The sequence below is a fragment of the Chiloscyllium plagiosum genome, chromosome 31 (assembly GCF_004010195.1).
Source record: "Chiloscyllium plagiosum isolate BGI_BamShark_2017 chromosome 31, ASM401019v2, whole genome shotgun sequence".
Lineage (NCBI taxonomy): Eukaryota > Metazoa > Chordata > Chondrichthyes > Orectolobiformes > Hemiscylliidae > Chiloscyllium > Chiloscyllium plagiosum.
Window position 1 is genome coordinate 17,357,171 of NC_057740.1, and position 15,728 is coordinate 17,372,898.

The following is a 15,728-nucleotide window of genomic DNA, read 5'->3' on the forward strand; positions in this document are numbered from 1 at the left end:
AGTTTGCCAACCTCCAGTCTTCCGGCACCTCAACTGTGACTGTCGATGATACAAATATCTCAGCAAGAGGCCCAGCAATCACTTCTCTAGCTTCCCACAGAGTGCTCGGGTACACCTGATCAGGTCCTGGGGTTTTATCCACCTTTACCCATTTCAAGACATCCAGCACTTCCACCTCAGTAATATGGATATTTTGCAAGATGTCACCATCTATTTCCCTACAGTCTATATCTTCCATATCCTTTTCCACAGTAAATACTGATGCAAAATACTCATTTAGTATCTTCTCCATTTTTTGTGGCTCCACACAAAGGCCGCCTTGCTGATCTTTGAGGGGTCCTATTCTTTCCCTTGTTATCCTTTTGTCCTTAATGTATTTGTAAAATCTCTTTGGATTCTCCTTAATTCTATTTGCCAAAGTTATCTCATGTCCCCTTTTTGCCCTTCTGATTTCCCTCTTAAGTATACTCCTACTTCCTTTATACTCTTTTAAAGATTCACTCGATCTATCTTGTCTATACCTTACATTTGCTTCCGTCTTTTTCTCAACCAAACCCTCAATTTCTTTAGTCATCCAGCATTCCCTATACCTACCAGCCTTTCCTTTCACCGTAACAGGAATATACTTTCTCTGGATTCTTATTATCTTATTTCTGAAGGCTTCCCATTTCCCAGCCATCCCTTTACCTGTAAACATCTGCCCCAATCAGCTTTTGAACGTTCTTGCCTAATACCGTTAAAATTGGCCTTTCTCCAATTTAGAACTTCAACTTTTAGATCTGGTCTATCATTTTCTGTCATTCACCGCAGGACATGACATCACCACATGAAATGACGTCCCCAACCGAAAGAAACCCAAACATATAAATGGAAAGCAGGAATTATCAACATTGCTTCACCCTGAGGCCCACTGAAGATGTTACCTCGTAGAGTGACAAAATATCTGGAAATGAAACTTCCAACTCAGTGAGCAAACCTACATTCACAATCAAGAAATATATGTGGTGTTTCTATGGGGGAGGGAGTAATGTGTAATTGGTCAGTTTATCGTAGAGAGTTTGCTCAGCAGTCTTTGTTATTTTGGGGATTTCAAAGAGATTAGTTGACTTCCTTATTGCAATATATCTATTTATTGTACATGTTAAGTACTACTTAATTAGAACAACAATTCGCATGCATTTGGTATCTTCTTCCATGTAATCAAACAAAGACAGACATTGGGCTATAGAAAATGATATTATGAGACGTTTGGAATGGGTGGAAGGAGAGAAGCATAAAGATGTATTTCTAGTTTTTAGGGAATGAACTTGTCTGATGGTTGTTTTCTGCTTGAGTAAATTTTCTTCCACCTACCAAAGATGGGAAATCATGTGTCAACAACATTGGATATAGCTGGTAAACTGGTGTACAATGACAATGAGTTCTCTGTTCAATCCCTGGAGCTCACTAGATTTATCTGTTGGTATTGGGAAGGTAACAGGACACTATAGATCACAGAGCAAATGAATCTGCTAATGAAATCACGTGGTAATACTGAAAATAAGTTAACAACAAGAGTATAAGTAAAAGAACAAGTAAGTAGGTATGTTTGAGAGTATTAAGCTTTTTTTGATTTGGAAATATAGGCCAAATTCAAGTTGAGAAATATGGTTATTTCTCTGCTGATAACTTCATGCTACTGTTTGTGGTTGATGTATCTGTTACAGAGTCCTTGTGTTTCATTTGCTGCTGTCCAGTTAGAGTTGGCCTGGGGAAGATATTTCCTGTGAGAGCTGGGATAAGTGTTAGTGTGCCTTGATTTTCCAAACTGCCTGTTTATATCCAAAGACATGGCATCATTTGATGAATAAAAACAATTAAAGAACCTAGTGTCCACTTGTGTCTACGTGATTTTAAGTTCCATGCCATTAAGTATTCTATTCCTTTTTCCCAGATTTCAGAAAATTTCTACTTGGATATGAACTCGGAAGAATTTCGAGACATTTCTCAGTCACAAGCACAGTCCCTGTGCTATTTCAGAAAAGCCATCTTCTCAATCACCCAGCCTTCTTCTGAAATTTTCTTGGTCATTAAGGTATGGGCTGCCCTAGAATGCTGGTGGATTCCATGGCAACAACACAACCATAAAACTTTTAATTGCAACTTTGGTGTAAATACATAATGTTATTGTCTATCACAAGAAAAAGGCAGAATGTGAAGATCATTTGGACCATTGTAATTAATCTTAAAGAAGATCCAATCATTATTGCCTCATCTGCTATCAGGGAGTCTGTTCCATATGCTGACTGCTGTATGTGTGAAGAATGTGCATCCTCATATCAGTCCTACAGTTGTATTTTACCAGTTTGATCTTGCATTCCTTGTCCTACTTCAGACTTGCAAATGGGATATGGAAGTGTTCAAGAAAGACAAAAGAGTGAAGTTGCATTTATTAAGTCCCTTTCATGACTTCAGGAAATCCTAATTCCTTTATAACCAATAAAACATTCTTAAATTGAATTCATTTTTATCATGTAGCATATGAGTAGCCAATTTGTCGACAGTGAATTTCTGTGAACACATAATGTGATAAGTAGCCAGTTGATTCTCTTCAGTGATGGTCAACTTTGAACAATGCAATAGGATCTTTGCACAGAGGGCTGGTGGCATCAGTGTCTCATTTGAAGAATGGATCCTTACAGTCATGTATTTCTCAATATGATTGTGCAACTTTCTGAAAAGTGTAATTTCTTTCTCCCCAATTTCTTTTTCCCAGACCACAAAAAGCTAGGAAACAGCTTCTGTACATTTCCGATCAGAAGAATGCACAATTTGACCAAGACTTCCTCTGACTCATGTTTGACACCACAGTTCAACATCTGTCTGACACTGATTGCTGAACTGTAATTCTACTCAGGAATCTTAGATATCTTTAAATTTCTATTGCTTCAGCACCAACACCATTCAATAAGTGTGTCTTTTGCTAACTTTCTTTTCTTTCCTGTGGCCATAGTCAGCGGGAAATTGAGAAGCAAATTTGTAAGGAGATTTCAGTTATCTGTAAGAATTATAGAGTGGTAATGGTAGAGGATTTTAACTTTCCAAACATAGATTGGGACTGCCATAGTATTAAGGACTTGAATGGAGACTAATTTGTTAAGTGTGTATAATAAAATTTTCTGTTTCAGTATATGGATGTAACAACTATAGAAGGTGCAAAACTTGACCTACTCTTGGGAAATAAGGCAGGACAGGTGACTGAGGTGTCAGTGGGGGAGCACTTTGGGGCCAGTGACCATAATTCTATTAGTTTTAAAATAGTGATGGAAAAGGATAGGCCTGATCAAAAAGTTAAAGTTCTAAATTGGAAGAAGGCCAATTTTAATTGTATTAAGTGAGATAGGGGCAGATGTTCTTTGATAAAGGGTTAGCTGGAAAATGGGATGCCTTCAAAAATGAGATAATGAGAGTACAGAGACAGTATGCTCCTGTTGGGGTGAAGGGCAAGGCTGGTAGGTGTAGGAAATGCTGGATGACTAAAGAAATTGAGGTTTTGGTCAAGAATAAGAAAGAAGCATATATCAGGCATAAACAGTAGAAATTGCGTGATTCCCTAAAAGAGTATAAAGGCAGTAGGACTATACATAAGAGGGAAATGGAAGAAGGCAAAAAGGGAACATGGGATAGCTTTGGCAAATAGGGTTAAGGAGAATCCACAGGGATTCTACAAATATGTTAAGGAAAAAAGGGTAACTAGGGAGAGAATAGGGCCCCTCAAAGATCGACAAGGCCACCTATGTGTGGAACTGTAGGAGATGGGGGAGATACTAAATGAGTGTTTTGCATCAGAGTGGAGAAGGATATGGAAGATGGTGAATGTGGGGAAATAAATAACTACATCTTGAAAAATATCCATAATATGGAGGATGAGGTACTGGATGTCTTAAAACGCGTAAAGGTAGATAAATCCCCAGGTGTACCTTAGAAATCTGTGGGAATCTAGAGAAGAGATTGCTGGGCCACTTGCGGAGGTATTTGTATCATTGATTGCCACATGCAAAGTGCTGGAAGACTGGAGGTTGACTCATATGGTGCCACTATTTAGGAAAGGTTGCAAGGAAAAGCCAGGGAACTACAGACAGGTGAGCCTGACATTGGTGGTGGGCAAGTTGTTAGAGGGAATCCTGAGGGACAGGATTTACAGAAAAGGCAAGGACTGATTAGGGATAGTCAACATAGCTTTGTGCATGGGAAGTCATGTCTCACTAACTTGATTGAAAGATTGTGAGAAGTAACAAGGAGGTTTGACGAGGGCAGAACAGTGGTCATGATCTATATGGCCTTCAGTAAGATGTTTGACAAGGTTCCTCATGGTAGACTGGTTAGTAAGGTTAGACCACACAGAATAGAGGGAGAACTAGCTATCTGCTTACAGAACTGGCTCAAAAATAGAAGAAGGAGGATGGTTGTTGAGGGTTACTTTTCAGACTGGAAGCCTGTGATCAGTGGTGTGCCACAAGGATCGGGGCTGGGTGCGCTGCTTTTCGTAATTTATATAAATGATTTGGATGTGAACATAGGAGGTATAGTTAGTAAGTTTACAGATGACACCAAAATTGGAGGTGTAGTGGACAGTGAAGAAGGTTACTTTGGAGTACAAAGGGATCTTGATCAGATCAACTAATGTCCCGACGAGTGGGAGATGGAGATTAATTTAGACAAATGTGAGGTACTGCATTTTGGAATGGCAAATCAGGACAGGACTTATACACTCAATGGTAAGGTCCTGGGGAGTGTTGCTGAACAAAGAGACCTTGGAGTGCAGGTTCTTAGCTCCTTGAAAGTGGAGTCACAGCTAGACAGGATAGTGAGGAAGGAGTTTGGTATGCTTGCCTCTATTGGTCTGTGTGTTGAGTATGGATTTATGTGGTCATTGTGCAGCTGTACAAAGGCCAGTTTTGGAGTACTGCATGCAATTCTCATTATCAGATGTAAACATTGTCCTCTGTGTAATGATAATATAGTGAATAGTTGACAATGCAGATTCAAAGAGGGACAATCCAGCCTGACTAACCTCTGGAGGAGTATGACAAGTGGACCATATTACATTTACATGTTATACCTAAACAAAAACTATTTGACAAAGCTCTACACTAAAGGTTACTGCAGCAGTGATCTCAAAGTGCATGTTTTCTGCTCATTTCTCTACACATTGTTATTGATTTAATCTCAAAGCTGTGGATATTCAGAGTAAATCTTTGGATTAGATAAAATGTCTGAACTGTAGATAACAGTGGGTATTTGTTGGAGAAGTTAAGTCAGCATTGGCAGGGTGTAGTAGAAAGCAATTAATGAGTCTCAGAAACAGTACTAACTCTTAATTTATATCAGTAACATATTCAGAAATGCAATGCAAATTTGTCTATTATATCAAACAGGAGGAGGCAGCTGTTGTGAGTCCTAGGGGTCGCAGTAGTCATAACGGCACACAAACCAACAGCCACGCTCAGACAACTCACCAGAACGAAGGACCCGATACCCAAGTCTGGCTGTCAGTTCTGAGATGTTCCTGATGTATGGTGTACCAGCACACAAACCAACAGCCACGCTCAGACAACAACTCACCAGAACGAAGGACCCGATACCCAACATGAGCAAGACGAATGTAGTGTACAAAATACCATGCAAGGACTGCACTAAACACTATATAGGACAACAGGAAGACATCTAACAATCCGCATACATGAACATCAACTAGCCACGAAACAACATGACCAGCTATCCTTAGTAGCCACACACGCAGACAACAAGCAACATGAATTCGACTGGGAAAACACTACTATCATAGGGCAAGCCAGACAGAGAACAGCCAGGAAATTCCTAGGCTCGGCGAACAGAACCACAACAATGAGCACCCGAGCTACAAATCTTCGCACAAACTTTGAATGCACACCTCTCATTTACCTAAATTAAACTCCATCTGACACTCATCGGGCCATTGCCTGATCTGATCAAGATCCTGTTGTGCTCTGAGGTAATCTTCTTCACTGTCCACGACACCTCCAAAGTTGGTGGCAGTTTTAATAACCATACCTCACGTATTCACATCCAAATCATTTCTATAAATGACAAAAAGCAGTGGGACCCAACAGCGATCCTTGTGGCACACCACTGGTCACAGGCCTCCAGTCTAAAAAGCAACCCTCCACCATAACCTTCTGTCTTTTACCTTCAAGCCAGTTCTGTATCGAAATGGCCATTTATCCATGTATTCCATGTGATCTAACCTTGCTAGCCAGTCTACCATGAGGAACCTTGTCGAACGCCACACTGAAGACCATATAGTTTGTCTTTGAACTGTAACTGAAGTTACATTTTTGAACATACCAGTTTTTCTCCTTTTAACCCATGTATCTAATTTCTGAATGGCAAGGCTGTCAAAAGGGCTGAATGCTCAACTGTTGTTTGTCCTTATGGAATTCAGGTGAATTTGCGGGTTTAGGTTCATAGGATCTCAGGTGAAGAAGACCATAAAAAGTAAATGATTTTCTAGGTTGTATCCAACAATGTATAGTATAAAAGACAAAAGGAAATGATGAACCTAAATAAAGGTTGATGAAAACCCCTGATAGAGCACTGGAGGATGCCCACAATCAGAAGAATATTGTGGAGTTAGACCAGATGGAAGATTGCTTAAAATGTTGCCTGAACTGAGGAAATACAAATATGAGGAAAGGTACAAAAAACCTAGATGTAAATTGTAGGGTGATTTGATGGTAATGTTTCAAGTTGAGAAGATGGGCAAGACGCCTCTGGGTGTTCTCCAGTACTCCTGCAATCCTCATTTATTAGACTTCTTTAGAAACTAATCTTTTTTTTATGCACTTGGTAACAGCAATAATTTGGACTGCAAATAAGGCCTCAGTTTAAACTCTCATGCAAATAACAACAGTTTTACCCCTACAAGAGACCTTAATTATTGCGTTTATTAGTAACTGACATCGAATATTCAGGTCTTGACTGAGGCACCAATCCACAATTTTCCAATCCTGGTGAGGGGCACAATAATTGGATCAAGTCAACACTTTGAGCAATTAATTAAAGTTTTGCCTTGTGATCTTTCACTGGATATTCTTTCAACACCCTTTAAAATGTAAAATTGTAAAATATTTTGTAAATTGAGTTTCTTTGTGTTTCAGGTGGAGAAGGTGCTACAGCAGGGCAGTATCACTGACTGTGCTGAGCCATACATGACCATTAAAGAGAACGAGACAGCCAAGGTATGTAGATAGAACACCTCAGAAACACTCCTCCCCCATTCCCCAAGATGGGAAGCCATTTTCTGTCAGTTGATCTCCCAGAAGCTCCAACCCTGGGCAAATATGAAAGCACAAGAATAGTAAATAATTAATTTAAGTTCTTGTAAACCAGTATCTCCTGTTTACAGAGATCTCCAGTATCCATTACCTGTCATGAATTCCATATCAAAACCTGTCTTAGACTAATTTTGATTAGATTCATAGAGTCATTGAGATGTACAGCATGGAAACAGACCTTTCAGTCCAACCCGTCCATGCTGACCAGATATCTCAACCCAATCTAGTCCCACCCGCCAGCACCCGGCCCATATCTCTCCAAACCCTTCCTATTCATATACCCATCCAGATGCCTTTTAAATGTTGCAATTGTACCAGCCTCCACCACTTCCTCTGGCACATCATACCATACACATACCACCCTCTATGTGAAACAGTTGCCCCTTAGGTCCCTTTTATATCTTTCCCCTCTCACCATAAATATTTGCCCTCTAGTTCTGGACTCCCCCACCCTCGGGTAAAGATCTTGTCTATTTATCCTATCCATGCCCCTCGTAATTTTGTAAACCTCAATGAGATCACCCCTCAGCCTCCGATGCTCCAGGGAAAACAGCCCCACCCTGTTCAAATATAGCTCAAATCCTCCAAGCCTGGCAACATCCTTGTAAATCATTTCTGAACCCTTTATGAAATTGGTCTGGCTGGTGAGAGCTTTAATGTTTCTTTCAAAAAGCAATGCCTCTGACAGGTGTCAATTCAGATTTTAGATTTTACGCTAAAGATTCCAGAGTGGAACCCACAGCTATGATTTATTGTCCTGCCAAGCCCCAGCTGCCCTGACTTCTCTGCTCGGGTGTGTGGTCTCTCTCATCTTGTTGAGCTCCTTTAGATTTTGCTTTTGCCTTGAAATTGTCAAAATGCCTTCCAGACAAAAGAAAAGGTCGGAAAGCTTCGGTTCCAGGCAAATTCTTTTTGCCAGCGCCTGAGTTTGTATCGAATGCCATTCGCCTGGGCTGCAGTTGACCTCATGAGTCTCACATCCAATCGCAGTTCCCAGAATTCGCTGAACAGAGAGACCATCAATGGAGGTAATTCAATCGGAAAGAAAGCATCACATCATTGCTGTGTGATTCATATTGCTCTGTTGGTTTCAGCCTGTTGCTGTTTCGTCCCATAGAAGGCTCTGGTCTCCATTCCCAACTACATGATCATTTAGCTAAACCTCAGTCAGAAATCAATCAGGGAAGGGAGAATTAACCTGCATTCCTGATCGTTATTACCAATCACCCCAGTTTTGTGTATTTCATTTCCTCTGGGTATTTATGTGTGTGTGCTTACATTTATCTGAGCTGATTAGCCTTCCAATTATCACAGTTCGATCAATCCATGTTAAATAAGCACTGGGTTGAAGTAGCTGAGAAGAAGGAGGATTGCTGTAGAAAGCTGGGAGCTCGGTGGGAAGCAGAATAATCAGATCCAAAATTGATGCATTATTTATTCAAGATTAGAGTGGTGCTGGAAAAGCATAGCAGGTCAGGCAACGTCCGAGGAGCAGGAAAAATGACGTTTCGGGCAAAAGCCCTTCATCAGGAAAGGCATTACTTATTCGCCCAGTCACAGCTGCTTCGGTGAAGTTGTTACTCAATGATAGTCCCAAATAAGCTACAAACATCTGCCAGGTCTGGCATGACTTAAAACTGGCAGCTGACTGCTGTGGGCCTTGAAGTCATATGGATTCTAAGCTGCTGGAGTGAACCTACTCTGTCATGGATCGGTGTATTTTTATCATCAGCTCATTTGGAATGACATTTTTCCAGGTTGCTGCCAGTCTCTCATTCTCAGGATGTTTAGTGATATGAGAACAATTTTAACCAATTAGAAAAATTTGGTCAGACTGGGCGCAAAACTGAATTTATATCAGCTAGGGTTCACTCAGAGAGTATCTTTGGATATTGTGTAAAACCAGAAATCAGCTTAACCCTGTGGCCTTCACTCACAGGGAGTGAGTTACATGTTAAGCCAGCTAAGAATCTTTCAGCATGGAAAGAGGCCACTTGGCCTATCATTCCTGTACTGGTTCTTTGGGCAGTTCTACCCAATGCGTCCATCTCTGTTGCTCTTTCCCTTGCAAACAATAGAAGAACAAAAACAGCTGCTGATCTTTGAGAAAGTGGAACTAATCGCATTTAGTTCCTATAACTGTTCCTTTGCATGTTACATGTAGGCAGTGGGAGTGAGATGCGTTCACGATCATTGGACAACAGGAATCACATCCCCCAATTTGGACCTGTACAGCACAGCCTCAACATGTTTAATAAACAGGTATGGTGAGCATGCACTGCAAGAACAGCAATATCCAAAGTTCATCTTTCCCCAAACACTGCTGATTGTTCTTCTCTCAGCTGGGCTTGATCACTGCCAACAGCAGCCTTTGCAATTTTCAGACAGATTATTATCAATATCTCGTAGCCCTCTTGTTGACTTCTGTTTCTGCTTTTGCTGCAAACTTCCTCTTTAGTAGGTTTCTGTACCTGAATGTACCTTTACTTTATGTGTGTGTTAATTACCTCCATAGTAATGGTGCCTCTTGGTGGTGGTGACGAAAATTGAATTTTGCTTTCAGTTTGACAGAGAGAGGAGTGGGTATGAGTCTATCTTGTGAAATTTAAATAAAGATAATTATGAGGGCATGAAAGCAGAGCTGGCTAAAGTAAATTAGCAAAGTTGGTTAAAGGATAGGCCAATAGAGTTGGCATGGCTGACATTTGAGGGGATATTTCAGGACACACAGTAAACGTACATTTTAACATGTAAGAAAAATTTCAAGGTACGAACTCACCACTAGATTCTTTATTCTCTGGGTTGCCTTTCTGACATTGCTAATTCTCCTTGAAGTATAGGCTAGGGGAGGCAATGCCCTATTGGTATTATTGCTGAATTGTTAACCCCGAGACCCAGGTAAACTTCTGGGGATACAGATTCGAATCTCATCATGGCAGATGATATGATTGAAATCGATTTTTAAAAAAAAGTCTGGAATTAAGAGTCTATGACGACCATGAAAACGCATCTGGTTCACTAATGTTTTCAGGGAAGGAGACTGCCATTCTTACCTGGTCCGGTCTATAACAATGTTAACTGCCCTCTGGCCTATAACAACTCTGAACTGCCCTCTGGGCAAGTAGGGATGGGCAATAAATGCTGATCTAGACAATGGTGCCATTCATCCTATGAATGAATTAGAAAAGACATGGCAAACATGTGGGATGTTGCCCAAGTGACTCTTCTCTGTCGAAGCAGAGAGGTAATGGCCTAGTAGTATTATCACCAGACTGTTAGTCAGAACCCAGATAATATTCTGGGGACCTGGGTTTGAATCCCACCATGGCACAAGGAATTTGAATTCAATTTTTAAAAATCTGGAATTAAGAGTCTGATAATGACCATGAATCGATTGTTGAGAAATACCTATCTGGTGCACTATTGTTCTTTACGGAAGGAAACTGCCATCCTTACCTGGTCTGGCTTATATGTGACTCCACAACCACGGCAATGTGGATGACTCTCAACTGCCCTCTGAACAATTAGGCAATAAATGCTAGCCTGACCAGTGTTGATGTCATCCTGTGAATGAATTAAAAAAAAACCCAGATAACGATGGACTGAGAGCTCAATGTCAGATTGTACACTGTGTCCAGCTAATGTAATAAACTAACTGCATTGAAGATTCTGATCTCAGATGGTGGCACCATTTGTAGATTAAGCTATAGAGGCAGCAAAGCTCCTGATTTAGGCCTTGCCTCCACAAGAAGGAGGAACCTTGGGTTATTGACCCCAGATATCGCTAATTTGAAAGCTTTATCTTTCTCTTTTTGTATCTCCTATATTTGGGATCTGTCCAGACCTTAAACTCATCCAAATGAGTTTTGCATTCCGGGGTGCGTAGAGTTTTTTCTTTTTACTTCTTAATACTCTGATCTTCCTTTCTTCATTGTTTGCCTGAAACCTGACTCTTCAATGAAGTGTTTTGGTCACAAAGCCAAATTGATTCTTCTTTGGTTCACTATTTGTCTTTCTGAGGCTTCTGAAGCTCTTGGGGACTGTTTTCTACAGGAAGTGTGCTACATCCATGAAGTACATAACAACAGTGACAGCACAAAAAGTAATCTGTTGTCCTTTTAAAATATTTGGATAAATGTGCATATAATTTAGTGAATTACAACAGATAAACAGTGTCAGTATTCAATGGACTCATTGGGTGCAGAGGACATTTATCTGTGAGCTAGAAGAACATGGTGATATCGAAGAACATGGGTTCAAGTCCTAGCCAAGAAATTTGTCTGCAAAATCCAAACTGACACTCTGGTGCACAGCTGAGAGTCTGTTCTACTGAGTAATGGATGACACCTCTCCTCGATGTAACCTATCACAGAAACTAGGAGCAGCAGTAGGTACTTGGGCCCTTTGGATCTGCTGCACTATTCGATATGATCACGGCTGATCCTCTGTCTCAATGCCATTATTCCCGCTTTCTCCCCAGATCCCTTAATGCCTTTAAAATCAAAAAATGTATCTTTCCTTGATAGATTCAATGACTTGGGCTCCATGAACTTCTGAGAATTCCACATGTTGAATACATTTTGAGTGAAGATGTTTTTCTTCATTTTAGTTCTGATTGGTCAACCTGTATCCTTAGCCTATGACCCAGGTTCTGAGGAAAAACATCCTCCAGTCCTGTTAAGATTTTATATGTTTGAATTAGATCCCCCTTCTCTTTCTAAATGCTAGTGAATATGAGCCCAGTCGAACTAATCTATTCTCATTGGACAGTTCTGCCACATCCGCTTTAGTCTAGTGAACCTCCCCTTGCAATCCTACTGTGGCAAATCTGTTCTTTCTCAGGTACAGAAAGGAAGACTGTAAACAATACTCCAGGTATGATATCACTACGGCATGGTTTAACTACAGTAAGACATTCCTACTTCTGAACTCAAATCCTCTTGCAATGAAGGCCAATATACCTTTTACCAAAATACTATTTGCCTTCCTAATTGCTTGTTGGTCCTGCCTGTCAATTTTAATTGACCGATGTTCAAGAACACCCATATCCCTTTGTGCATCCACATTTCCCAATCTATCACCAATTAAATAATACTCTGCCTTTCTGTTTTTCACACCAAAGTGCATTGGTTCATGTTCAGCCACTTTGTGCTGTGTCCGTGATCACACACTCACTCAACTTGTCCAAATCACTTTGAAGTCTCTTTGCATCCTCACAACTCAAAATCCCGCTCACCTTTGTGTTGTCAGCAAACTTGGAAGCATTGCATTTGGTCCCTCATCCAAGACCTTTTATAGATATCATGAAGAGCTGGTGCCTAAGCAAATATCCCATGACCCAGTTATTCCAAGTTGTCCTGGCCATTATTTATCTCTGATCCAAAATGATTAAAACAAATGATGCGGTCAGTATTACATTGCTGTTTGTGGGAGTTTGCGCTGGGTAAGTAGTCTGTAGTCTTTCCTACAACAGCAAACATGTTTCACCTAATAGACATTCAAGTACTTCTACTTTGGCTGCCCTGGGAGCGTGAAAGATTCTACATAAATGCAAGTTACTTCTTCCTTTTTCAACCATAAAAATGTATGGATGGTTAGATGGCCTGTTAATGCAGTTCACTTGCTCCTTTACATGAGAGCAGAGTTAATGTCTCGAATCAGAACTGAGGAAGGGTCACTGGACTTGAAACATTAACTCTGCTTTCTGTTCACAGATGCTGCCGGACCTGCTGAGTTTCTCCAGCAATTTTTAGGCTTTTTTCCTGATTTCTAGCATGCTGTTCTTTGATTTTGTTTTTGCTCAGATGGTCTCTTGATGACCACAGACAGTACTCCTCTGATGTCATCTTTTTACTACACAATTGAAGCCAAGAGGATTTCTAAAGTGTGAGCCCCATGAAGGAGAGTTGGTTTCTATGAATGTTTTATCTTTATGCTAATAGAGGTCAGTAAGACTGTTCCAGATACGACCAACTTGTGGCAGATTTTCCATCCAACCTCAGAAACTGCCACCAAAGTATGATTCACTCATATCACATGCCTTATCACACACTGAATGTATTCATTCTCCCAGGGTGAAAGGCACTCAAATTCTTTATGACCCATCCCAAGATAACCTGAGTCCAGCAGTTCCGAACCCACAATCAGATTATTTGGTGGTCTAGCCTGGCACACATGATCCAGTTATACCTCATGTCCCCATTGTCAAATTACTCAAGGATTGGACTGTTTGGATTATGAATGTTTTTCTCCCTGATCAGGAGGAAGATAAGCTCAGTGATGAAGACCTGATGAAGTTCATCACAGATGAGAAAAAGCCATCACCTTTACTGAGGAGACTGCGCAAGATCCCAGGTAATCTTTAACACGATGAGTTGTATGTCCTGGCAACTCTCTTCTCTATAATACACCCATCACCCACAGGAATCCTGTTCTCTGTCATACACCTATCCCCCGGGGAATCCTCCTCTCTCTAAAACACCTATTGCCCGGGGAATCCCTCTCTGTGTAACACACCCATTGCCCCCAGGGAATCCCCCTCTCTATTGTAGACCACACTATAATACACGCTCCCAATCCCTGGCAACCCCACAATATATACCCCATCTCCACCCAGTCCCTGGAAATCCTGCACTGTGTAATATATATCCCTTACTCTTTATACAACATCTTTTTCATATCCTTGCATTTATATACTTTTTAATATACTGCAATCCCTTCCAACCACTGTGAATTCCACACCATATAATCTGCTCCCCCAGTTGGCACAGTGGTTAGCACTGCTGCCTCTCCGGTTTCCTCCAAAGATGTGGTGGTTAGATGGATTGGCTATGGGAAATGCAGGGTTACAGTGATTGGGTAGGGGACTGGGTCTGGGTGGGATGCTCTTTGGAGAGTCTGTGTGGACCTAATGGTGGAACATCCTGTTTCCACACTGTCGGAATTCTATGATTCAATCCCTAGGAATTTTGCACTATGAAAAACTACCCCAATCACTGGGGAATTTATAATGTGATATCCATTCCCCCAGTCCCTGGAAATTCTACAGTCAATAATACAGTATCCCAGACCCTGAGGAATACTACACTATATGTATGGGTTGAGTATGTTTGCTATATGGATTAGACTTATCCTCAAGTGAGATCTGTTAACATTATCATATGTTTTTGATTGAAGGTATTTTCCGATTTGAATTGAGCCATGTTAAAGACACTCCATCCTTTTGTTTCACCCCGGACTTCTTGGAATTAAAGTCATCAAATAGTGGGGATACAGAGTTGGCTTTAGAAGTTTTAGAATTCCCTCTGCCAGGAGTTTTGACTCCATACACAATCTACAGGTAAGTGGGAGTTTGCAGCTTTCATTCTCAAGATGGTTCTTTTTCCTGCAACACCCCTTACCCCTCCACCATTTTCAACCCCTCATCCCTATTCAATTCCTTGACTTCCCCTCCAGTGGGATCTCACTGATATGTTAAACTCTGTGTATATGCCTTAAACCTCAGGCATTACCTGACAGTGGAATGTTCAGGGCATCAGGACACTGTCACCCTGCTTTGGTCTGCCACTAACTGTCATTGTCCAGTCTAGGCCCACATGGCCAACATATGCTCTGCTCTCATGGGACAATTTTACCATTGGTTAGCTGTTTGCACACGTTTTACTTAGTCTATTTTTGCCACCTAGTGGCTATAATCTGTATACTTGAGCTGTAGTAATCTGAGTCTCGACTCTGATCTCTAGCATCTGCAGTCCTCACTTTCTCCTTGTAGTAATCAGAGCAAATTTCTGTTTGAAGCTGATTGATTGTTGTTACATGTACTGAGATACAGTGAAAAGTATTGTTTTGTGTGCTATCTGATCTGAAATATACTTTTTTATCTGTTGGATTTGTAATCTCCCAGCATTGACTGATCTGACAGCACAACGCAACATCCTTTCATAACTATTTCTGAGGTGGATAGATGTTGGATTGATATAAAATCTAACTGGTCCACTAATGTCCATTGAACAAGGTAACTGCCATATTTAGTCAAACTCCAATCTTGCCAATGTGGTTGACCAACTTTAAAGTTGGTCTACCCAACCACTCAATCTAACAGACTGGTTCAAGGGTGTTCATCACCACCTACTCAGGGCAGCTTAGATTGAGCAGTGAACCCTATAGTTACTGGTGTTCTAATCATGGCCAGAGATGGAGAGACATACGTGAGTCAAGAGTGTGGTGGTGGAAAGGCAGCATCTGAGGAGCAGGAGAATCGATGTTTCAAGCATAAACTGTTCATCAGGAATGAGGCATGTGGGCCAAGGGGGCTGAGAGATAAATGGGAGTGGGGTGGGGCAGGGGGAAGGTAGCTGAGAATGTGATAGGTAG

At 41.0% G+C, this 15,728-nt stretch overlaps 1 protein-coding gene across 2 annotated transcripts in view; it reads left to right on the plus strand.

Annotated features, from left to right (window-relative positions):
* LOC122565276 (dedicator of cytokinesis protein 7-like) overlaps nucleotides 1–15,728 on the plus strand; it is a 191,018-nt gene that overhangs the window by 46,340 nt on the left and 128,950 nt on the right. For both annotated transcript variants that reach the window (XM_043721061.1, XM_043721062.1), the window contains exons 9-14: nucleotides 1,934–2,074; nucleotides 7,179–7,259; nucleotides 8,224–8,383; nucleotides 9,520–9,617; nucleotides 13,616–13,709; nucleotides 14,532–14,694. In XM_043721061.1, the coding sequence (XP_043576996.1) occupies nucleotides 1,934–2,074; nucleotides 7,179–7,259; nucleotides 8,224–8,383; nucleotides 9,520–9,617; nucleotides 13,616–13,709; nucleotides 14,532–14,694 (737 nt within the window). The remainder of the gene's footprint in view (nucleotides 1–1,933; nucleotides 2,075–7,178; nucleotides 7,260–8,223; nucleotides 8,384–9,519; nucleotides 9,618–13,615; nucleotides 13,710–14,531; nucleotides 14,695–15,728) is intronic.